The sequence below is a fragment of the Crinia signifera genome, chromosome 5, assembly GCF_055691185.1.
Source record: "Crinia signifera chromosome 5, ASM5569118v1, whole genome shotgun sequence".
NCBI classification, from domain to species: Eukaryota; Metazoa; Chordata; class Amphibia; order Anura; family Myobatrachidae; genus Crinia; species Crinia signifera.
In genome coordinates, this window is record NC_139221.1 from 51849367 (window position 1) to 51873671 (window position 24305).

A 24305-nucleotide genomic window follows, 5' to 3' on the forward strand; every position below is an offset into this window, starting at 1 on the left:
CCTTATCAGAGGGCTTCACGATCGTGTCGTGCCATGTAGTAATCTCCTTCAGTGCCTCACGTTCTTCTCTATTGGTGTTATTGATCTTATATTTATTCTGAGTCAGGAGACGGTCTAAATCCTGTGATACAAGCGTTTGGAAAACTTGGATTTGAGGGCATATTTTACTATCAGGTTGGAAGGTCGATTTCTTTTTTATTTTTGATTTGTCAAATGGCTCGGATTTAGATGGAAAGCGGTGTTGTTGTGTTTGACCGATAAGATTATCTGGCTCATCACCTGCTAATTCCATCAATGTTTGGATAGCGTCTTGTTCTTCTTCTTCCCATTCTTCCAATGGGCCTTGTTGGTATTCCATATGGGCAGTGGGATCAGATGGTGAGCTTACATTCGCCTCTTTTAGTGTTTTCTGTTGTGCAAAGAACTTTTTAAGAAGGATCTTGCGCGTGAAAAGGTTGAGATCCTTTTCCACATCGAATCTATCCATATTGGCTGATGGTGAAAATGAGAGACCTCGTTTGAGGATGGTTTCTTGACTTTCAGATAGTATTCTATTGGTCAGGTTAATGATTTTGAGAGAGGTAGAGTTTGTGAATGTAGGGTCAGTTGGTGTTATTCCCTGAATCTCCTCTTTTCTCTTCTTTCTTCCCTCCAATCTTGTGCATCCCTTTTCCTCCTTCCTCCGCCCCTGGCCCCTCCTGATTTTTCTCCAGGGTCTCTGCCTGGTCGGCGGCCCGTTCCTAAAAAATTCATGTGTGAGAGTCTACTATCAATAGTATCATTGTCCGAAGAATCCGGTTCGGATGTAGTATAATTAGAGGTGTTACCACTTCTATTGGAGGACTGTTGGTATCTTGTTATTCTATTACTCCATTTGAAGATTTTATTAGTTTGGAAGTCTATTTTATCGCGTTGACACATTTTCTAATCTTTTTCACTTTAATGTATAAATGTATGTTGTAAGTCCGTTTATATTTTAACCTCTTGTATTTCGCATTATTGGTGGTGTATCCCATATCCGGATATTAATAAAGATTATAGGGGATACCCCACTTTTTGAGAATCCACTTCCACAAACCACCCCCAACAATTGGTGGCTTATATTAACTATTGTTTGGTGTGCATCCAAGGAACTAGCTTTCCCGTCTCCTTTTTTCTTGTTCTGAATTTATTTAGTTTACAGGATAGCACCCCCGCTATAAGAATATTAATTATAACCAAGCGGATCAGACCCGTATAAATAGGGTCATATACATATATATATTTTTTGTGTGCAGATATCAACCCAATCCACCTCCTTTCAAACCACTGGTTTCAGCCATGAATTAAACACCTCAATACTTTGAGGCTGTAATGCTGACTACTAGACCACTGCGCTGGCCAAGGACTAATAACCTTTACAGAAATAAAAAGTAATAATTAGATGCTTACAGTTTCTCCAGTCTTTTCAATCCATCCAGGTTTTCTATGCTGGATATGCAGTTATTTTGGAGGTACAGGTGTGTCAGATTTGTTGCAAATCCAAGATGTCCGATGTGACTAATGTTATTGTCATATAGATATAAGACAGTGAGGTTTCTGCACATGGATAGGTCCTCCTGGAAAGAGAAAACATGACATGTGCTGTATAGTGGCGTGGAAAAAAGTAATGCTATCATGGTTTTCAAAAATCCAGGTAAAAACCTGCTGATTGGCTCATTTGGATGCAAAGAAAAAACATACATAAGTGTACACCTGGAAGTAGGACACCCCCTCTTACCAGAGCCGAATTTCCCATTAGGCACGTGAGGCACCGGCCTAGGGGCGGCACATGTTTGGGGGCGGCACTTGGATGCCTGTGATAGTACTGTCAGCCCAAAATGTACCAATAACTGCAAAATATCCACTGTACTGTACTATATTCCATCTTAAATAGAGTGTAAATGGATAGGACATGCAGATACTGCCCCTATAAACTGTCCTACTTAGTAAACATTATTGTTGTGCCTAGGGGCGCCCTCATCCCTAAATCCGCCCCTGCCTCTTACATCTACTATATTCCTTTCCCATGTCCTAATATCATGGGCGGTACAGTATATCGAGGCTGAGGAATAAATATGCCATAGGGCTCAGGGCTGCTGGGTTCTTTCCCTCTTTCAGATCATTGAAGCATGCTACTTTGCCTACTTTTTGGTAGTATAATTTTTCACAGCGCCCCATTGAGGGGCCATGTCATGCTCCACCCAAAGGGCGTGTCAAGTTCCATATATGGAGAGATTGGGAAAAAAGATTGTGAACGTGGCACCTAGAAGTATTAGTGTGTACTCCTACATCTGAGGAATTTTGTACAATGAATTATATCCAAATGTAGATGATCCCCAAAGCAGTTAGTAAGAGCTACTATATTTACTAAAGTTCTGGGAAATGGTGCTGATGATTCAATGTAAATGTATCTACAGTATCTCTCATTCTTTTCCCCCAAAAAATGTAACAGTGTAATGTGGGCTAGGTGAAATAAGGGAGAGAGGGAGATTGCTGCTATTTCAGGGAGTCTCCTGCAGAATGCAGGAGGGTAGGCAACTATGCATTGAAGCTTGTATAGAATTTATAGGAAGCTTTCTAATCAGATGCCCATGTGCTGGCACCACTACACATCACTACTGGTCAGCACTACACATCACTACTGGTCAGCACTACACATCACTACTGGTCAGCACTACAAAGTATATCTAAAAAGCAGACAGCTCTTATGCTCATTCAAGTCTATGGGACTACTGCACATGTCCTTCAGCAAAGTCAGACCGGTCATCTCTCCTTTTACAGGTACAAAGTAGATTTAACTTATTCTGCTTTCCCACATGTGTTACTTTTAATACCGTCATTATGAGACACAGAACAATTTTTATTGATCTAAAACACACATTTACAATTAAACTATAATATTAAAAATAAATTTGTTAGTAAATGTGTGTTTCAGTCCCCTAGACCCAACATCGATTGAGATTGATTTCTACTGGTTTATAATTGATATGAAGACCCTTCATTGTACACACTTGGCTTCCTACGTGCTACTCAGACCTCTTATACACTCACTGGTTAATGGAATAACCTAATTATACTCATTTATTTAAATTAAGAAGTATATTTGAACTTCTTCTGCTTTCCCACATGTGTTACTTTTATTACCTCATTATGAGCCTGGTCCCTGACACCTCCGGGCTCTCGGTGCTGGCTTGTTAGCGGTATCCATGTGGGTGTAGTGCTATGTATATATTTATCCATCAATCGTTCCCCATGGAGTACTGTTGAGTAAATATTCCTACCTCCTAACCAAGCACCATGTAGAACTATTAGGTTTAAGCCTCAGTTATAAGCAAGATGGTTATTCATACTGCCTTGGTGGCTAAGGTCTAGTGCTTACTTAGCTATTCATTGGTACAGCCGCTAATACAGAGGATCTACAGCAAAATGATTGTCACCTACTCTATAACTGAGGGCAAAGCATCATCTGGCTTTCATTACATTCACAGATCACTGAGGGCTGCACAGACTTCTGGCTGTTTATTTAGAATTAATCTGACTTGCTCTGTCAAACCAACAAGGTTCCAGTAAAGATAAGTGGACTCCAGGGAGTTCCGATATCACCATTTCTAGATGATCTCTATTAGAGGTGAATGGAGGACAGTCAGTGTTGTCGCTTCTTAAGAGGACAACTTGACATTGAAAAATAATAGTAATATAATATTAAAGAATACTAATGGATGTTTGTATTGGGACAATATTTAAATATAAAAGGAAATAGATGCAAATCAGGCTTGCTATGTTTTAGTTCTGGTCAGTGCAGCTTGGTACATCTGAGTCCAAAGGTGATATTAAAGCTGGCCATACACTTCACACTTGTTTCCTAGCATGGCGCCCGTCGTGGGTCATCGCATACCTTAACTTAAGGTATGCGATGGACGCGACCGACGCAATTTTAGGGCTATTTTTTGCCCTTTTGCCGACAATTAAAAAATCACGTCCATCGCATGCCTTAAGTTAAGGCATGCGATGCGACCTACGAGATTTAACATTGAATGCATTGTATTCAATGTTAAATTCCTATGTAAAATCTGGTCCATTGTATGCCATTATAATGGCATACAATGCGACCGATGCGATGGACCCGATTTTACATAGGGAACAATGTTAAATGGCCCAATGGACCCGATTTTTGATTGTATACCCACCCTGATGGGTAATTTGTATGTCAAATGCCCCCCCATTGTTAACGCCACCCCACGATGAACGCCAACCCGAAGCATGGCGAGCGACGGCGTTCCACGTCCTCCAACCTTTTCATTCCCCCACTATCCACGTCGGCGTGGCGTTGACTTTATATAGTGTGGCGAGCGCAGAAAGCCACCGAGCCCGAAGCGTGGCGAGCCCCGTGAGGGGACGCGTAATACCTGTAAAGTAATGCGCGTACCCTCGCCACTATATAAATTCAACTCCACACCGATGTGGATAGTGGGGATATGAAAAGGTCGGAGGACATGTACTGATGCCCCTCGCGGGCTCACTGCGCTCGCCACGCTTCAGGTTGGCGTTCATCGTGGGGTTACATTGGTTCCAATGTAAAAATTGCATCGATCGCATCGCATGCGATTTGGTTGCATGCAATGCGATTGACGCGATTTTTTTGGGACCCGATTGATACAATTTTCATCGCTGGCGCCGTGCTAGGAAACAAGTAACCACTTCTGCGACACGCGATCCTCCTCTTGAGCTGCCCGGGACCTTCGCGGTGGCCGGCAGGATTGCATGTGATATATATCGTATGTGGTCTTTTTGAATACAATATATTGCATGTGACCCCAGCCGAGCCTACATATCTCCCCTGCAGCCGGAGCGAATCCCAGGCTCCAACGCAATGCACACAGGATCGGGCACGGCATCGGACCTGAGGTCAATCACATGCGATTTGGATGCTTTTCATGCGATTTGTCACCGCAAATGCATGAAATGTGGCCAAATTGCATGTGAGTTGCCCCAGTGTATGGACACCTGAACAATTCATTTGATATTCATTTGATGCTTGTTATTGCGCTGATCCTGCTCATTATGGTTTAAAGCAGCTAATCCTGACTAAACTAATGGGAACGGCGCAGTGTCCTGTTTGAACGCTGAACCGGGTCACTTTCTGCACATTTCAGATGGTCACCAAGGGGACGGAAAGCTGAAATGCTGCACCAGCAGCTGGGCGCTCCTGACAACAATTGAATAGCTCCGTCGGACATACAGGATAGACAGCTGCCGGCCCGAACAACTGAATCCCCCCCTGTGAATTCAATTGTTATCGTTTACAATAAAACTGACAATTTACTCCTCTAAGTTATATTTTCCATAACTATAAAACTCACCGTATCCTGTATTAATGATTTGCATTCCCTGAATGAGAGTCTTAAAGGTCACTAGAAATATAATTTACACAGTCTCCTAAGACAATATCCTAAACTTTGAATTAATTTCCCAGAATCACAGATCTAGCAGGAAAAACTCTGCTGACAGAGGTGAACAAGCCAAGGTGAACACACCAATTACCAGCTTACGCGTTGTTCAGTTATAGGAAAAAAGCCTCAAAAGTTCAGACATCACTATAATGTAGTTTGAAAGCAGAGTGAAAGTTGATGCGTCATGGGAACTCGGTCTGCAGGAGCTAGGAAAGAAAATCTGCCCTCACACATACGCACCACACATGTATTGTGAGGCCGTTCTTCTTGCAGTGTACAATGAATGTATTAATACTGATGAAAAATCATTGTCATCTTTGACAGATTGGGATGCTTTGGAGTACATGTTCTGTTTCCCTTCCTTAGACTTTTGTAAATGATACCAACAGTGCAAATAGATTTTATACAATCATGGTATCACTGTAAATGATAACTATGTTTTAATTCAACCAGCTGTTCATACAGCACCCTAATGCTGGGTACACACCAGGACGACAAGGGTCCGATCACATCAATCTAGATCCAATTCGACCGATTGGATGTGCAGCCCCGCGGGTCGGACTGTTGTTATTCAGATCCTACCTGCAGCAGGTAGGATCTGGAAATGACCATACACCCGGGTGCGGGTAGCCATCGGATCGGAACCAGCTCACGGTGCACATCATGTAGAAAAATGGCATAATTTATTGTGGAAATAAAAATAACATTTTAATACATTTGGATTATGACCATGTGACTGTCATCTTGCTGATGATGTGTACACTTTTATGTGGCGATCCGGAGCTACTGTACAGTCCGATATGCCTCATTGTTAATCTGGCCCTGCGCAAGCATGAACATCACACAGAGGAAGTGAGTGACAGGAAGACAGCGTTTGTGGGCGGTAATGGGGAGTAGTCATATAAATGTAGGCGTCTCTTGGCCGTTCAGACGGCATTTTCCGGGAATGCATAAATTAGCAGGTGCCATCGCACTCGGTACTGTATAACACTGTCCGTCTTTAAACGCACTAAAAATCTGCGACACGGCCCAGTTTGCGATGATGAATGTATCAGAAGTTGTACACTGATTTTTTCCCCCATGGACTTCCTTTTGTACCAGACGACAGAGTGACTGAATCGAGTACTTACCTTCCAACATTTAAAAATCCCACCGCTGAGGATGTCATCTGGCGTGGTCTGCATAACCCTAGTGATGCCACTGGTTCTTGTATATACAGGTCACTTTGTGAACTACTATACTGGGGTGTGTTCCCCTCTGCGTATGCATTTCTTTGCAGACAGACTGACAACACATCTACCACACAAGTCTCCATATAATAAACCAGGAATATAAAATTCCACAATATACACTCAGAGTTACTGCACTGGGTGCACTGGGTGACAACAACCCTAGTGATGCCACTGAGATGGATAATGACTCCAATCACCCTCACTGCAGCCATACGGTAACCATGTATTATATTGTGGTAATCTTTGTTTACAATGAAGATGTTAGATCTCCCATTGGTCTGAGCAACATTACATATACTTACAACATAATCAATGTTTTTATTGGAGAAGTTCAGGTGCGTGACTCTTTTGAAGCGCTGGGTAAGGGACTCATCCTTCCTGCTGCGGAGTTGATTGCTGGTTCTTGCAATGAGATCTACTGTTAGACGAACCATAACTGCTCGGCAGAACAGTGCGACCAGTGTGTGCTGCTAGGATGTATTGTACAGGTACATCACTGTCCTAGGGAGACGTGAAAATAAAAGTCAGACCAAGTGTGTCCCCCCATTGTAAATCACATACTGTGCTTTCAAATACAGACTAACCATTACCAACACAGCAGCAGTTCTTATTATAAGGTGAGCACACGCATATACACTTGCGTTCCCAGGGGAATGCCCAGCGTTTTAATGGGGACGCCCATAAAACCCTGTGCCCGCCCCCTCTCGAGCGAACGGTTCAGCTAGTGTGAAACTTGCCAAAGCCATTCGCTCATGAGGTTTGTACAAGCCCATAAATGGGCATGCGCAAACACCCCCCACCATCGGACAAGGGGTCTGAATCGGCCCCTAAATCCCTTTATAAACCACACATGTTAGGAGTATTGTAAAACCAGCACAATAAACCATTTTCGGTAGGACTTTATTGGTGTTCAGTATTTTTTGCTGGCAGCCATTATACCAGTGGTCACAATCCCGACGGTCGGGATTCCAGATGCCAAAATGCCAGGGGGGGGCGCACAGAGGCTCCTTGCGGGATCGCTAGACGTGCCACGCTGCTGGCATGGTGGCTTCCTTCGTTCGCCGCAAGGTTCTATTCCCCTCAGGGGGTTGAGGACTCCCATTAGGGACGTATGCAAAAAGATAAGAGTAGATGTATTTGTGCGCTCAAGCAGCCTAGGGAGAGTCCAAACTAGAATGGTGACCCAAACACCATCAAATATACAGAAGAAAAAAAAAGGCAGATTGTCCTCTCCACTGGCGCTTTGTCAGGATGGTACCTCCCTTAAATCTGAGGTACGGTCCTCTTCTCCCAAAACAGTGATAGCAAGGTGTATTAATAAATACCATACATCCCTCAAAATGTAATGGCGTTCCTCTTCTCCGCCTCTGTGAATAGCAATCTGTGTCACCAGGATTTTTTTTGGGGCCCCTTTGATAGATGGGTGGTCAATCACGCTCCCCCAAAAAGGAATACAGAAAATGGCACAAATAGTGTAATACCATTTAATGTACAATAAAAACAAATACACAGGTGAGACAGAAAAATAATGGACAAGTGAATGGTAGAATGGCCTGTTACCCGATATGGTGGAGAACGTGTCTGGACTGACTGGATCCTGTGCCTGCCGTGGTGGTTGCCTGATAGTGAAAACCCGGGTTCACTACCATCCATACTTGCCATCTTTGAGGACTGGATTGTTTATCCACGTTCTCCACCATATCGGGTAACAGGCCATTCTACCATTCACTTGTCCATTATTTTTCTGTCTCACCTGTGTATTTGTTTTTATTGTACATTAAATGGTATTACACTATTTGTGCCATTTTCTGTATTCCTTTTTGGGGGAGCGTGATTGACCACCCATCTATCAAAGGGGCCCCCAAAAAAATCCTGGTGACACAGATTGCTATTCACAGAGGCGGAGAAGAGGAACGCCATTACATTTTGAGGGATGTATGGTATTTATTAATACACCTTGCTATCACTGTTTTGGGAGAAGAGGACCGTACCTCAGATTTAAGGGAGGTACCATCCTGACAAAGCGCCAGTGGAGAGGACAATCTGCCTTTTTTTTTTACTCCCATTAGGGAGAATGGACCCTGTGCACCAAGATTCCAGCTGGCGGTAATGTCATCAGTCAGGATTTCGGCATCGGGATTGTCACTGTTGGCATATTAACTGCATACCCTTTATTCTACATCTTAACCTGTATTTTAGGGTTAGTTATCTCTTTAGTTATGATAGTCAGAGGATTAGTCCCTGGACTGCGCATGTGGAAGTCCAGAATTGATAAGGGGGCCGGCCTGCATCACCTTAATGACGGCCGCCCCAGGGTTGTAGTAGGTAGCAGTGATGGCCATCTAGCAATATGCACACTGAGGGGAAGATTTACTAAGCTCGGCCATGTTGGCCGAGCACCAATACGAATAGTTACAAATGGGATCGGCTGTGTTTTCGGCCTGAGAATTTGTCAAATTTATCTAGCTGCCGAGTTCTTGGGATTCGTTTTTTTCCGATGGTGAAGTCATTCCTATTTGGCTGCCAAATGTATTGGCAGCCAAATACCACCAACTCTGAAGTACTTCTCTGTTTGAAAATAAAGAGTTACAACTGCTTTTTTTTTAAATGGTACCCATCGGGCCCTAGGTGAGCACCTAGGTTGTCTAGTGGGAATTCTGGCCCAGTCTGCATTCTCACGGAAACTGATATAGGTGCCTATTTATCGTATGTGCTTGTTATGTATAAATATTGCTCAAATCATAAATATTTTGGCATACAATTATCATCCTCCAGGTGCCAAGACAAAGCTTATGAAAATGCTCCACTACCAGCCAGGACGAAACAAGTTAAGGTGTAGGGCCAGCAATTGGAGGTAAGATTCCAGGAACGCGGGTTTGACAGGCTCTGCCATATGTCACCAGGTGACCTTTGACCTCTCCCATAGCTCTCTCTCCTCTTCCCCTGTCTATTAGCTCAGACTATTATGATGTCATGACAGCCCAGTCACAGCACCTATAAACAGGCAGGAAACTACTATATCTTTGCTGCCTGGAGGGGAGTGTATATATATATCATGGCTGGCTATAAGACTGGTCTGTTTCAAGAAAAAGTAATTTTTTTGCCACCTATCTCTGCACAGGTGGCGATTCTCCAGAGCCGCAGGGAGGACCAAGAGAGGCGTATAGTGGCCCAACATTGGTCAGCATCATCCCAACAACGTCAAGTGCCACCCCATTATCGCCTGCAGCCTCTTCAACATTGGCCAGCACCTCCCCGAGATCCGGCAATGCCACCTAAACATTGCTCGCCGATTCCCCAACATCGCCTGATGCCGTCCAAACACCAGCCTGCATCACCTCGAAATAGGCCCATGAGGCATCTACAGAGCCGAATTGTGCCTAAAATGGGTCAGTGGCCTCCCAACATGAGAACCATGTGCCCCTGTCTGGATGCAGGGAGCCCCAGCAAGGTTGACTGGCAGTCCTTTCCAATAGAGACTACAAGATGCTGTTCCAGAGCCCCATGGAGTCCCAACATGGGCGCAGAGCCACCCCGTGTTCCAATACTGCCAATTGAACACCCATTAGTTCCTTATCCTCCAGGGCAGATGTCGGCACAGCACAGCAGTAATATGAGGGAAACAGCTGACCAGTCAAACACAAGAATGGAAACAACACGAGAGCCGCCCCCTTAGTTACAGAACTGTCTCTAAATGAAAACTTTCTGTTTTTCACCTAAAATAACTCTGCTTAGTATAATTTATGTCTTACATTAGTGTATAAGTGGGAAGGCATTGTGATTGTATTTATGGTATGTGGTAATATTTACCGATTACCCATGTACCACATCTCTGTGCACACACTACAGCCCAACCCCCCCCCCCCCTCCCTCACACACTACACTACATTACACTAAACTTATCCATGCACCACATATTTGCACACACTATGGCTCCCCCTCCCTCACTGCACACACTACACTACATTACACTACCATTATCCATGCACCACATCTCTGCACACACTTCGGCTCCCCCTACTCCCCCTCCCTCACTGCACACACTACACTACATTACACTACCATTATCCAAGCACCACATCTCTGCACACACTACGGCTCACCCTGCTCCCCCTCCCTCCCTACACACACTACACTACATTACACTACCATTATCCATGCACCACATCTCTGCACACACTACGGCTCACCCTGCTCCCCCTCCCTCCCTACACACACTACACTACATTACACTACCATTATCCATGCACCACATCTCTGCACACACTACGGCTCCCCTTGCTCCCCCTCCCTCACCGCACACACTACACTACATTACACTAAACTTATCCATGCACCACCTCTCTGCACACACTACGGCTCACCCTGCTCACCCTCCCTCCCCGCACACACTACACTACATTACACTACCATTATCCATGCACCGCATCTCTGCACACACTATGACTGACTCTGCACCCCCTCCCTCCCCGCACACACTACACTACACTAAACTTATCCATGCACCACCTCTCTGCACACACTACCGCTCACCCTGCAACCCCTCCCTCCCCGCACAGGCTACACTACATTACACTAAACTTATCCATGCACCACCTCTCTGCACACACTACATTACACTACCATTATCCATGCACCGCGTCTCTGCACACACTACGGCTCCCCCTCCCTCCCCACACACATTAGACTACCATTATCCAAGCACTGCATCTCTGCACACACTATGGCTCCCCCGGCTCCCCCTCCCTCCCCACACACACTACACTACATTACACTACCATTATCCATGCACCGCCTCTCTGCACACACTGCAGCTCACCCTGCACCCCCTCCCTCCCCGGCACACACTACACTACATTACACTACAATTATCCATGCACCACATCTCTCTGCACACACTACCATTATCCATGCACCCAGTGGCGTAACTTTGGTGTGGCAGCCCCAGGTATGGAAAAATACCTGCTGTCCTGTGCGAATACACAGTTTGCTGTCTCTCAGTAGTAGTGGTAGGTGACAGCCTGCCCCCCCCCCCCTTCCCAGTCTCCACGCCTCATCTGCGCCTGGGGGTGGCCGGTGTCATTACCCGCACACACTTGGAAGCTGAGGCTGGTGACGGAAGGCTACAGTATGTCAGCGGATGGGATGTCCTCCTTGTTATGCCACATGGGCACATGTCACCCCTGGGGAGCTGCAGCACTACACATAGCAGCGCACAGTGGCCCAGGTAACCAGTCTGTACCATTGTCATGTTTTTACTAAAGAAGGGGGGGCGCCACTAATTTTTTGGCTGGGGGGAGCTAAATTTATAGTTACGCTACTGCATGCACCGCATCATTGCAAACACTGTGGCTCCCCCTCCCTCCCCACATACATTAGACTACATTAGACTACCATTATCCATGCACCGCATTGCTGCACACACTACGGCTCACCCTGCTCCCCCTCCCCGCACACACTACAGCTCACCCTGCACCCCCTCCCCGCACACACTACATTACACTACCATTATCCATGCACCACATCGCTGCGCACACTACGGCTCCCCCTGCTCCCCATCCCTCCCCGCTCACACTACACTACATTACACTAAACGTATCCATGCGGGTATGGGTCTAAAGCCCCGTACACACGGGGGAGATATATTGCTCAGTTTCTCCTTTTCATCAGCGACCAGAGATGGTCGCTGATGAAAGGGAACCTCTGCCGAGGGAGCCACAGAGGTAATCAGCTGGTCGCAGGAGCTTGCGATCATAAGGGGGGCTAAAAACGGAAGCGCGCACCCGGCGATTTTTCGCTGGTGTGCACTCCAATCACTGGCAATATGGTCGCCAGCGACCATATTTCCAGCGATTTCAGCCCCTATCGTCCCCGTGTGTACGGGGCTTTAGGGTTGATATTAAGAAGGTCGACAGGACATAGGTCAACACAGTAAAAAAGGTTGACATGCCTTAGATCAACAGGGTTAAAGGCAACACACAAAATATCGACATGGAAAAGGTTGACATGAGTTTTTCACAGGATTACTGTCGACTTACCTAGACATTGTACAAGTGTACCGCAGCCCCTCTCCTCGCTCGCCATTGCTTCAGGCACACCATCATATACTCACTCTATGTCCACTTGGATAGTAAAGTATTAAAAAACACCTTTTTTGGGGAATTTTTTAAAAAAAACTCATGTCGACCTTTTTCATTTCGACCTATTGCATGTGGCGACCTTTGACCATGCAGACCTAAGGTATGTTGACCTTTTTCATGTGTCGACCTATGGCCTGTATACCAACAGTGGTTAACCTATTGAGTGTCAACCTATTTATTGTTGGGTATGGATCTTTGGATAGACAGCAACTAGGTCGACAAGCATGAAGGTCTACATGGCTGAAGGTCGACATGTGGTTAGGTCAACAGTGTCCTTAGGTCAACACAAGCATTAGGTCGACATGTGGAAGGTCGACAGTCAAAAGGTAGACATTGGATTTTCCCCTTTTTTTGTTGTCCCGAATGTCAACACAGTCAACATGGACACTGAAATGTAGCACCACGTTCTCTCGCATGGCTAATTGCGCTCGCCATGCTTCGGGCACGGTGCCTCGCTACACTCGGCACGCTATTTTATTCTCCCACCATGCCCTAATGGATGGTAGGGCATGAAATACCGCCTGTCGGCACATGTTGGCTCAAAAAAAAGGGAAAAACCGTATGTTGACCTTTTGACTGTTGACCTTCCCCATGTCGACCTAATGCTTGTGTCAACCTAACCCCATGTCGACATTCAGCAGGGCTTCCGTCAAAAATGTTGGGGCCCAGGACTGACAAAATCCAGGGCCCCACCCACCCCTTTCCCTACCAACCCCCCTCCCCCCTACCCCCCATCGTGTATTCAAATGATACCGGCAGCCGCGGCGATGGAAGCGGCTTCTTAGGCTCGTCCTCCCGCATCTGGCATTCTGGGTGCACGCACTGTAAGTCACGCGATGATGTCATACCACACACGGCTTACAGTGAGGGCGCCCAGCATTCCTGCTGCCCGCTGCACTGTCTGTGTATGTCCCCTGGCTGCAGGCAGCAGGAGGATCTGGCCGGGCCTGGGGACTATGTGCGGCGGGCTGCGGAGAACCTGCGGCCCGCCACTGTGTAGTGAGCAAATGGCGGCTGCATTGAATGGGGGTGCTGGTGGGCTGCTGCCTGGGCCCTACCCTCTGTCAGAGCGGCTGGGCCCGGGACAATTGCACCCATAGCACCCCCCTGTCGGCGGCCCTGACCTTCAGTCATGTTGACCTTCATGCATGTCGACCTAGTGGTGTCGATTTAATGCTTTTAGACCTAGTGACCATATACCATACTGTCGATCTGCCGACCGCATCCCATCAGTGTACCGCCTCTCTGGACACGCTACGCTACATTACGCTACCCTTAGTATCCATGCACCGCCTCTCTGCACGCTCTACCACTCACCCTGCACCCCCTCCCTCCCCACACACTACATTACACTACCCTTATACATACACTATCCTTCCTGGGTAGTAATTAATATTTGTGGGTACCCTGCAAACTTGGGTGTTTATTTATATAGCATGTCCTGCAAGGGAAAGGAACCAAAATCTTAATATACAAATGAAATAGTTGAGCAGCAATGTGCGATATAGATATAAACACAGGAGAGATAATGCTCGCAGAGCACATGGTGCCGATACAACTCTATGTACAGTGTGTGTTATATACATAACGGAAGCACAGGGGTCCTTGCTTGCTACTCACCGTCACCAGCACCGCTCCTGCTGCCCCATGCGCTCTGTGTACAGGACCGGCCGGCGTGGGTTGCCATGGAGACGGACAGCAGGCGCACGCGCACACAAAGATGATGATGATCCCTGCTGCCGCGAGCGCGCTGCTGCTGCTGCTGCTGGTGACTGGGTCCTGCACCCGTGACCCTAGGACAGTAGTCTGTCAGTGTCCATAATTACAGCCAGCTGCGTTCTGTCTCCCCAGGGTATTTGGCATTAGTCGTTGCTCAGCGTTCCGGTATCCGCAGCGCTAAATCCCCTCCCATGGGCTGCCTGCACTTCATAGGAAGCGCGTCCGACAGGAAGCTCTTTTCCTGCTCTAATAGCAATAGAGGCGCATTGCACTGTTCTATCAATTCTATTACAGCCAGCCACCCGAGTAAGCACGCTAGCGTATTCAGTGCCCTACAAATTATAAATGTGTGCCCTACTGCCAAAAAGTTCTAGGAATAGTGCATGTTGAAGCGCACAACAGATAAATGTGGTGTGGTATTACAAAAAATTAGCATGGTCACACAGGGTATGGATCATGAGGTCACCAGCATTATGGTCGACAAGCATTAGGTCAATACTATTATGTCGACATGACTTTAGGTCGACATGGTCATTAGGTCGACATGGGTAAGGTTGACAGGGTCATTATGTCGACATGGGTAAGGTCAACATTGAAAAAGTCAACATGTTTTTTTTTTTTTTTTACTGGAATGTTAACACAGTCAACATAAACAGTAAAACGTAGCACAGCGTCCCCTCGCATGGCTTGCTGCGCTCGCCATGCTTCGGGCACGGTGCCTCGCTACGCTCGGCACACTACTTTATTCTCCCATCTCCCTAGTGGACAGTAGGGCATGAAATACTGTCTTTCGGCACATTTTGGCTCAGAAAACAGTAAAAAAAAACATGTCGACCTAATGACCCTGTCGACCAAATGACACTTTCGACCTACAGTCATGTCGACCTAAATGCATGTCGACCTAATGGTGTCGACCATCATGCTGGTGACCAAATGACTGTATCCTGTCACACAACAGTATATCACATGCAGTGGTGCATGCAGGGGCGTAACAAACAAAAGTTTGTAAGAGCCCCCTATTTAGCAACATAAATGTATGTAAAACCTATTATTTAGGCAGTAAGATGGGCCCCCTTCAGCTCTGGGCCCCATAGCAGCTGCACCCCCTGCACCTATGGTAGTTACGCCCTTGGGTGCATGTTCATGTTACACAACACCCATATTTATATTTATAATACACACTAGTGTCCCTTATACACATCATTTTGGGCACTGTAGTGTAAATATACATATTAATCCCCTTCCCTCGGACACAGACGCACCTGGTTCCAAGAGCAAATCTCCTGCAGCAGCCGCATGATGGCCCTCGCCCATACTGGTTTCCTGCGCTGCACTGGGGCCCGGGTGAAGCCTGCACGGATCTGACTGATCCGTGCATGCCAAAGCCAAATACGCCAGGAAGAAGTGTATTTTCCTGGCGTATTTGGCCGGCAATTAGTGGCCATTTACCGCTAATTAGCAGACGTATTTTAATACGGCCGATTAGTAAATTAGGAATCACCATTCTTTTGAATAGTGATTCCTGTCGTATTGTATCGATGGTGTATCCATTCGTATCTGTAAATACAAATATGAATGTGCCATCAATACGAATACGAATTGCCATATTTTCGGGATAGCAAAGCCCGAAAATACGAATGTGTAAAAAAATAGGTGTATTTCTGGATACGGATACACCTATTTTTTTATGAATTTCCTTAGTAAATTTCCCCCTTAGTGTCACCTAAATCCAAACCCATATGATCTCCACTCCACACTGCAGCTACAGTACACATCCCATAGGTTTATATAGGGATGCTGCCAGATTTACTGTACCAAGCTCTGGAATGTGAAGAAGGCGCTAGCCCATTGTAGCCTACTGAAGCGAGCACATTGTAGGGACAGGCTCAGGGCCGGCGCCACCACTAGGCAGTTTTAGGCATTTGCCTAGGGCGCCGGTTACTGGAGGGCGGAAGTTGGAGCAGGGACCCCGCTGGATAGGATGGAGGTGAGTGGTGTAAACCCCCCCCCCATGGAGTGACCTTGTGGCTGCCGTTGCCTCGCCCATACCCCCTCCGCCCCCCCCCCCCCCGTGGAGCACCCACACACCTCAGACTGCGTGCCCGATCCTGCAGTGCACGCAGCGGCACACGCCGCATCCCCCGGGGACCCAGCAGCAGCAGTCCGGCACCCCCGTCTCCTGTCCCCCGTCGCGGCCGCATCAAAACTCCCCCAGTCCCGTGGAGCGGGTGAGCGCCGGGACGCCCCCCCCCCCCTCGGGCACTGGCATTGGGTACATACACATGTTATAAATGAGAGGAGCATTCAACAATTATGGCCTAGCGCCCAATTGCTGGCGATACCCTCTGCAGAAAAACCCCAATGTCCAGGGTTTAATACATCAGAAAATGCGGTAAAACCCCCAGAAATGGCTGTTCTACCACATTTTCCCTTTAGCACATCCCAGCCGGGGAGAGGCCATGGGTGACAGGGAGAGGCAGTGTGTGACAGCGAACAACAGTGGGTGACAGGAAGAGGGTTACAAGAGCAGCAATGGGCCCCTTAGTCCTCAGGGGCCCTGGAACACTGCACCTGGCAATGGTAGCACCGCCTCTAGACCTCACCTATAGTGTAGGGCAGGCCTTGACAGTGTGTGTCTTCCTAGCTGCTGTGAAATCACTTATCCCAGTATGCCCTGCCACAGTTTTAGCACTCCCTAATAACAAAACTATGAAAAGGTGTGCTGGGATTTGTAGTTTCACATCCGTTATAAATCCGCAGCTCAGCTACTTCTTATAATTGGCCAGTCACAGGTCCCTGTGTCCCTTAATCCAGCCCTGGTTAAATCCACTGCATAATGGTTCTGTAGACACATTTGTTTCCCTCATGGGTAGAGCTGCGTTTCCCCTAGTCTTTGCAGTATACACCTATTTTACTAAGCAGTGTAAATGGATACATTGGCTCAGATGGATGTAATTATTAGTGAGTGTGTTTTCTTTGATTTATGCACATAACACCACTTCCTAATTAATACATGAATGCCTGTGCAGTGATATACAAGCCCTACGGTAAATGATGTGAGGTAAACAGAGCATTTCTCAGTGGAATGATAAATGGACTGTTCAGAAACGTGAAACATGTTTACATACATGACTTTGTTTATCACATATTGGGGCAGATGTATTATCAGGCATTTAGCATTCTGTAATCATCAGGTCCCGCTTTTCCTGTAATATTGTGGAGTGAATTGGGCCCCGTATGCTCCAGCTGATAAGGAGAGCCGCTTTGTCCTGCCTCCTCTTACCACTGCGCATATTCCGGCACTTCCATGCCCTCCTGGCCAGCTGTACTGGACATTGCTGAGATCTTCCTATTATCTTGCTATTACATACCCTCCAACTGTACCGATTTACCCGGTACAGTACCGTTTTTTAACGGCCTGTACCGGATAAATTCCCCTGTACCGATTGTACCGACTTTTAAGCTTCAGCCGCAGCACCTCTCAGTCTCAGCCGCGGGGACTCTGGGAGCTGTAGTTTCCGACTGCCGGCTATTCCCCAGGGAGCTTGAGGGGGAGCTGGCAAATAAAACTACAACTCCCAAGGTGCACCAAGGGGGGACACGGCCGGCCCGCCTCCTGCTCGGGGTAGACTCTGGAGAACGTGCTGTGTCTGGAGTGTACACTGTGCAGGGCAGCAGGTTCAATAAAGCACAGCAGGAGAGGGCCAGCGCTGGGCGGGGGATGTGGAGCAGGGCAGGTAAAGTGATTAGTCTCCACTCTCGCACACACAGGTATTGAATATATGGCCACGCCCCCTTTCCCATAGCCACGCCCCTCTCTGATACATTTTTTTTTTCCCACATTTGCACCGATTTCTGACCTTCACATGTTGGAGGGTATGCTATTATTGCATGGTTGCCGACTTTCTGGCTGCCCTCTCCGGGAGGGCACCTGCAGAGCCTGGTATTTGCCGAACTGGGGGCAGGGCTTTATTGAGTCGCTGTCAGGCCCCGCCCCCTGCAGTTCTGCTGACAGTTTCCTCTCCGGGCTTGGGTGTGGATCAGTTGGTCACCAGCAAGTTGTTAGTCATTAGGTCGACACCATTAGGTTGACATGCATTTAGGTCGACATGCAGGAAGGTCGACAGGGTCATAGGTCGAAAGGGTCATAAGTTCGACGTGGGTTAGGTCGACAGTCAAAAGATCAACATGGGGTTTTTCACACACAGTCTACATGGACACAGGTTAAAGTGTCCCCTCGCATGGCTTGCTATGCTCGCCATGCTTCGGGCTTGGGCGATTTTATTCTCCCACCATGCCCTAGTGGCTGGTAGGGCATGAAAGACCGCCTGGCAACACATGTCGGCTCAAAAAATAGTGAAAAACCCCCTGTGGACCTAATCCATGTTGACCTAGACTCATGTCGACCTTCCTGCATGTCGACCTAGACACATGTCGACCTAAATGCATGTCGACCTAATGCATAGTTGACGACTTTTTAATGTGACTCTCTGAGCGAAGCCCGGAGAGGACAACCAAATGTGCAGGTCGGGGGACGGGGACAAGGCTGATGTATGAAAGCCCCGCCCCCAATCCACGCAAACGCCGCGATTCACGGGTCTGCGAGTAGGGGGCGGGGCTAAAATGATGCAAAATTCCGCGATTCGCGTAATTTTAGTCACGCCCCCTCTCCCGGACCCACGATTTACGGCACCGCTTTCCCCAGCTCCGGGGAGGAGCGGGGACTCTGGGGGGAATGCGGGAGACTTGACCATCTTCCTGGGGGGCCGGGAGGGGGACCCGATTTTCAGGAGACTCCCGGCCTTCCCGGAGGGTAGGCAAGTATGACCTAATGGTGTCGACCTAATGACTAACAACTTGCTGGTGACCCAATGACTGTATCCCCTGGCCTTCTCCCAGAGAAGAGAGTGTAAATGTAGGCAACCCTTGGGTAAGTATTAAAAACATGGTTGCAGAGTGCTGTGCGGTAGCCCATGTTCACTGCACACACTACACACATTATAGATATGCCAGTGTGCAGCACCCACAGTGCCAATAATCCTAAATCCCGTCACATCTGTTATACCCCTTTCACACCAGCCTAAATTCCCTGGTTGAGTCCGGGAACAACCCGGTACTAGCGCTGGTGTGAAAGGTTCCCGGGACAAATTACTGGGCTAATTTGCCGCCAATCCAACCCTGCTAGGTAGCAGGGTTGTTCCCGTGTTCAACCCGGGGACCTGGCTGGTGTGAATGGGGTAGGGTATATTTACCCGGGTTGGCGGTCCTCGTGTCCTGTCCGTCCGGGAATCGACTCAGGCGGCGGGCACAAATGACGGGACAGTCGGTGGATGATGATGACGCAGCTCTCCGGAGGCAGTGAGGGCGCCGGAGAGCTGCGTCATCTTCCACCGCCGCCTGTCCCGTCATTTGCGCCGCCGCCTGTGTGGATCCCCAGCATGCACAGAGGACTAGCAACCGAGTTGAGTATTTTTACCACCTCCTGCCCACTTCCGCCGCCATCCCGCCGACTGCCCGACGCCATCCCTCCGACTGCCTGCCTCCTCCCCACCTCCTGCCGGCCTCCTTCCCGCCCCCTTCACACACCAGAAAATGCAGGGACTTTTCTGGTGTGAAAGGGTCCCAACCCGGGAATGTCCCTGCTTGTTCCGGGAATGTAATTCCCGGGTTTGTCTCTGCATTTCTGGTGTGAAAGGGGTATTAGTCTGATCTGGCCTGCTACACAACATTTGTCAGTAAGGATGAACAATTATTGTGCTGACCATGGTGACTCAGCATATCCCGGGTCCCTAAACTAGTATTAAATATGTGTCGTCTCAGATGTATGCTCTCTACATTCACCGATCCATTCACAGATGTAGCCACTCATCGTGGCTACATCGGTAGCTGGTTCATATAAAATTTTGATTAAGTAATTACATCTGAGCGCTTCAGTCATTACTTTGTAAAAGGAATGTACAGTAACATGGACTTGTATTATTATTGATCCATATCAATGAAGGGAGCCGAGAAAAATGATCACTTATAGGTACTAATGGAAGACCTGCAATGTTATAATAATGATGGGTAATATGGAAGTTAATTCATACCTCCCAACATGTGTCTTGTTAATCGGGACAATCGCGTGCAGAGCCGTGTGCACACACCCGAAAATGGGGAGTAGTCTATGGAAAGTGGAAGTAGTTGTGCGAGATGCTGTGTCCTCAGGCCACGCCCCTATTTTTTGCATCACTGAATAGACGCTGAGCGAGCAGGTTATCACCGCGCCGCCATATGCCCCCCTCCCCCGCTGGCCAGATCCCCTCACTGAGCTGCAAGCAGATGTGTATGTTTACACATTCACTTGCAAGCGCCCACAGAGAGGACTTTTCCTCTGTCCACAGCAGAAGTGTAGCCAAGGACTTAAGGTGCCCATACACTGCTGCGACGTCTCGCAGCAGTGTTCGGACACCCGGCAGCAGGGACGCATGCGATCCGTTGTGATGGATCGCATGCGTCCCTGCTTCCCGCCCGCCCCAGAACTGGTGGTCAGATGGCTAGCCGGTCCGACCACATAGTCGGGTCCGATCCGCATGGGACCGCACATCTGACCCGACTGCATGTCAGGGAGAGGCGATTTGGTCCGATTTAACGGGCCGATTGGTCGCTAAATTGGTCGCAATCATCCGCCAGCCCCGAGCAGACAAGGGAATGCTTACATTACCTAGGCCCCCATTGTTTTTATACATGCGCCTACCATTTTTGTGGGCACATCCATAAATGTGCCAGGTGTCCACCCCGGAATGCCCCCTGCCTGTCAATCAGGCATGAGCGCCCCAGCGTGTGAAGATTTCACCAATGGTGCACGCTGCGGGGGTCTGTACATGTGCATTAATGCCTGTGCACATGAGCAGTCCCCCACCATTGGGGACTGGGACGAATTTGTTCCTATGCAAGCATAGGCGTCACGAGGGTCCCGGTCAGCAGATTTCCCAATGTAATTTCCAAGCGCCGCACTAAAGACACTGCACCCGTGTGCAGTGCGAGGGGTACTGACCCGGGAATATCCTGGCTCAGAACTGCAGTGGAAAAGCAGTACAGGTTGAGTATCCCGTATCCGAATATCCGTTATCTGAATTATTCCGAAAACCATACATTCCAGAAAGTGAACCAAAACATTTTTTTTTTGCTAAAAACTTACAGGGGACATCTGTAACCGCACTACTGAGGACATGATATGTAACTGCCATTATATATGTGCAAGACAATGACTGCTTGGCATTTAAATTCAGTGCCTGAGATTGTACACAAACTTTGTATCATGTTTTGAAACCTTGTTTTATGCACAAATAAAATGTATTTGTGTTTATATCAAGTGTTTGATGTATATGTACAACATAAATGCAAGATACCTCAAGATACATCATTAAAATATTAAAATATTCCGAAATACGGAATAATCCGTTATCCAAAATTCTCCTGACCCCGAGCATTTTGGATAAGGGATACTCAACCAGTATAACAGTGCTAAGTAATTTCCTGATTAATCTTCTTTTTGCTCTTGATTACTTGTAAGAGTTACTAAATAGTTTATAACAACAATAACAATTATTTGAATCACTAGTGGCTGAGGATCAATACAACGGACTAATACAATGGGGGCATTTTCCAAAAAAAATTGCAGTGTTTAATTATACATCTTTTTTTTTCAATTGATAATCTGTCAAAACATTGTTTTTTTATTAAACATTTAAAATAAAGTGAATTGACAAGTGGAAAATTGACTTCTCAGACGCTGACAATTATGCAGGTTGTAATAATATTATAGATTTCCTACTTTCCTAAAAAACTTAAAAACTATCGATTATATAAAAAGAAACTCTCTGCTATTTGCTCAATCACTGGAGGACATATTGACAACAGTCTTAAATATGGGAGAACTGTCATGGCTGGGTCAATGGCCACCACGTGCAGTCTTGTTTCATACAGACAAAGAAATCAATTCTTCTTTTAATGTGTTACTTTTTAATATTTATACCATACTTGCCAACTCTATTTGAAAGGATGGGAGGCTAACAAAATTCTGGGGGGACCTCACAAACAGGCAAGTTCACCTAATTTCAGTCTCTGCCACCTGCCTGTCTACCCGTTTAGCAAGTAAAGTGGGCAATATGGGCCACCAATGATTCAACTCTCATTTAATTGTGTCATCATAGCCACGTTCCCTGTGGGATCACCACGTCGGGCCCCAGACCACCACACTGGGGGCAAGCCCAGCACCAAAGTAAGCTGCTGGGCTGCCCCCAGCCCCTGTGCACCCCTCCAGCCCCCGTCCGCGAGGTAAATGGATGCCACACACAGGCATCCATTCACCTCCTCCCTGCCTGTGCTGCTGTCTGAACAGTACAGCAGACAGCAGCGGAGGCTGTGTGCGCCCCCCAGCCAACCTCCATGTTGACCGCAGAATGCTATGGTCCGGATGTTGGGCTTCCCTCATTTCTGTAAACGGGAGCCGCGTCAGATGACCCAGCACACCCGTTTATACTGCCCACTACCCAGATCCTGCCTGTGTTCTACCCTGGTCAGGACCTGGGTAGAAGTCCCATGTAAAGGGAACCAGGTTAACCCCTTTTACACGCCGCTGACCCGGGTCCATGAGGTAAATACCCGGGTTTTTGCGGCGTTGTAAAAAGGGTATTACAAAGTTCTTTACCAAAGGAGTCAGCATACTTTTTACTCCACAGGACCAAACAGACGAAAGCTTATAAATTAAAGAAGACTCTTGTTTGTACAGTCAGCAAATTATTCGGATAATAGCTCATAAAACTAGAAAGGGTTTAGCTAACACCTAAATAAGACTGTATGCAAAAAGTTAAAGGTTTCATTGAGACAATTATGTAGGCTGTGATAGAACATTTAGGGGGATATTCAATCACCTGCAGCCATCAACTGATGGGGGAGACGGCTGTGGGGCCCAATCCAATGCTGTCTTCCTCAACAGCATTTAACAGGGGATCTCGCAGTACGAGCCCAACTTCACAAGCAGCTTCCAGACTGCAGTTAGCCGATTCCCGGCCACTTCTCGCGGCCCCACCCCTTTCTCGTCCCATGGCAGGCGGGACATTGAATCCCGCCTGCAATTTCTCGGTCAAGCTGACAGCCGTGACCCCACATTGAATAACCCCCCTTAGTATAGAGACTATAATGGTTAAAGTGTTCCAAGAGAAAGAGTTATATATTTGATTGCAAATGCATTTGTTACTTGTTACTTTGTTGCCAAGCTCAAAGCAGCTATAACTGAAGCTCAAAGCAGCTATAACTGCACTTGTTAACTGTTTTCCCATTGACAGTATTAACAAAGGTTGAGTGTAATAAACCATTTGGATACTGTTAAAGAGGCCTGCAAAACCAAAGTAGGGACATCGTTGGCATGAGAGAGTTCCAGTTCTAAATGTATTCTGTTTGTCAAGGTTTCTTTATAATTTGTGAATTGTAATTTGTGCCAGAGAATTTGTGGTTTCCTTTGTTGTAATTTAATAAAATGTTTTTGCAAAATCTGTAAAGAACCTCTGCTCTGTTAAAAGAATGAGAAGACACAACTAAGAATTATGCGCTGACACCCGCTGATCCCTCTGACCGCACTGCATTTGGGGGATACTTAATATTTGCGGCTAAACCCCAAAAACGGGTTGTATACTCTTTCTTAAAGGTATTTAATGTAATAACCATACCAGAGGTATATTATGCTATGAAACGCAACAAAC

At 47.2% G+C, this 24305-nt stretch overlaps 1 protein-coding gene across 3 annotated transcripts in view; it reads right to left on the reverse strand.

Annotated features, from left to right (window-relative positions):
- Positions 1-14744, reverse strand: part of PPP1R42 (protein phosphatase 1 regulatory subunit 42) — a 46141-nt gene extending 31397 nt beyond the window's left edge. Inside the window, exons 1-3 of one of the 3 annotated variants that reach the window (XM_083187209.1) lie at positions 14464-14744; positions 7006-7204; positions 1432-1598 (exon numbers count right to left, since the gene is read on the reverse strand). In XM_083187209.1, coding sequence (XP_083043335.1) covers positions 1432-1598; positions 7006-7137 — 299 coding nt within the window. In that variant the 5' untranslated portion in view covers positions 7138-7204; positions 14464-14744. The remainder of the gene's footprint in view (positions 1-1431; positions 1599-7005; positions 7205-14463) is intronic. The other 2 variants (XM_083187208.1, XM_083187210.1) reach the window with 2 other exon arrangements.
- Between the last annotated feature and the right edge of the window lie 9561 nt (positions 14745-24305).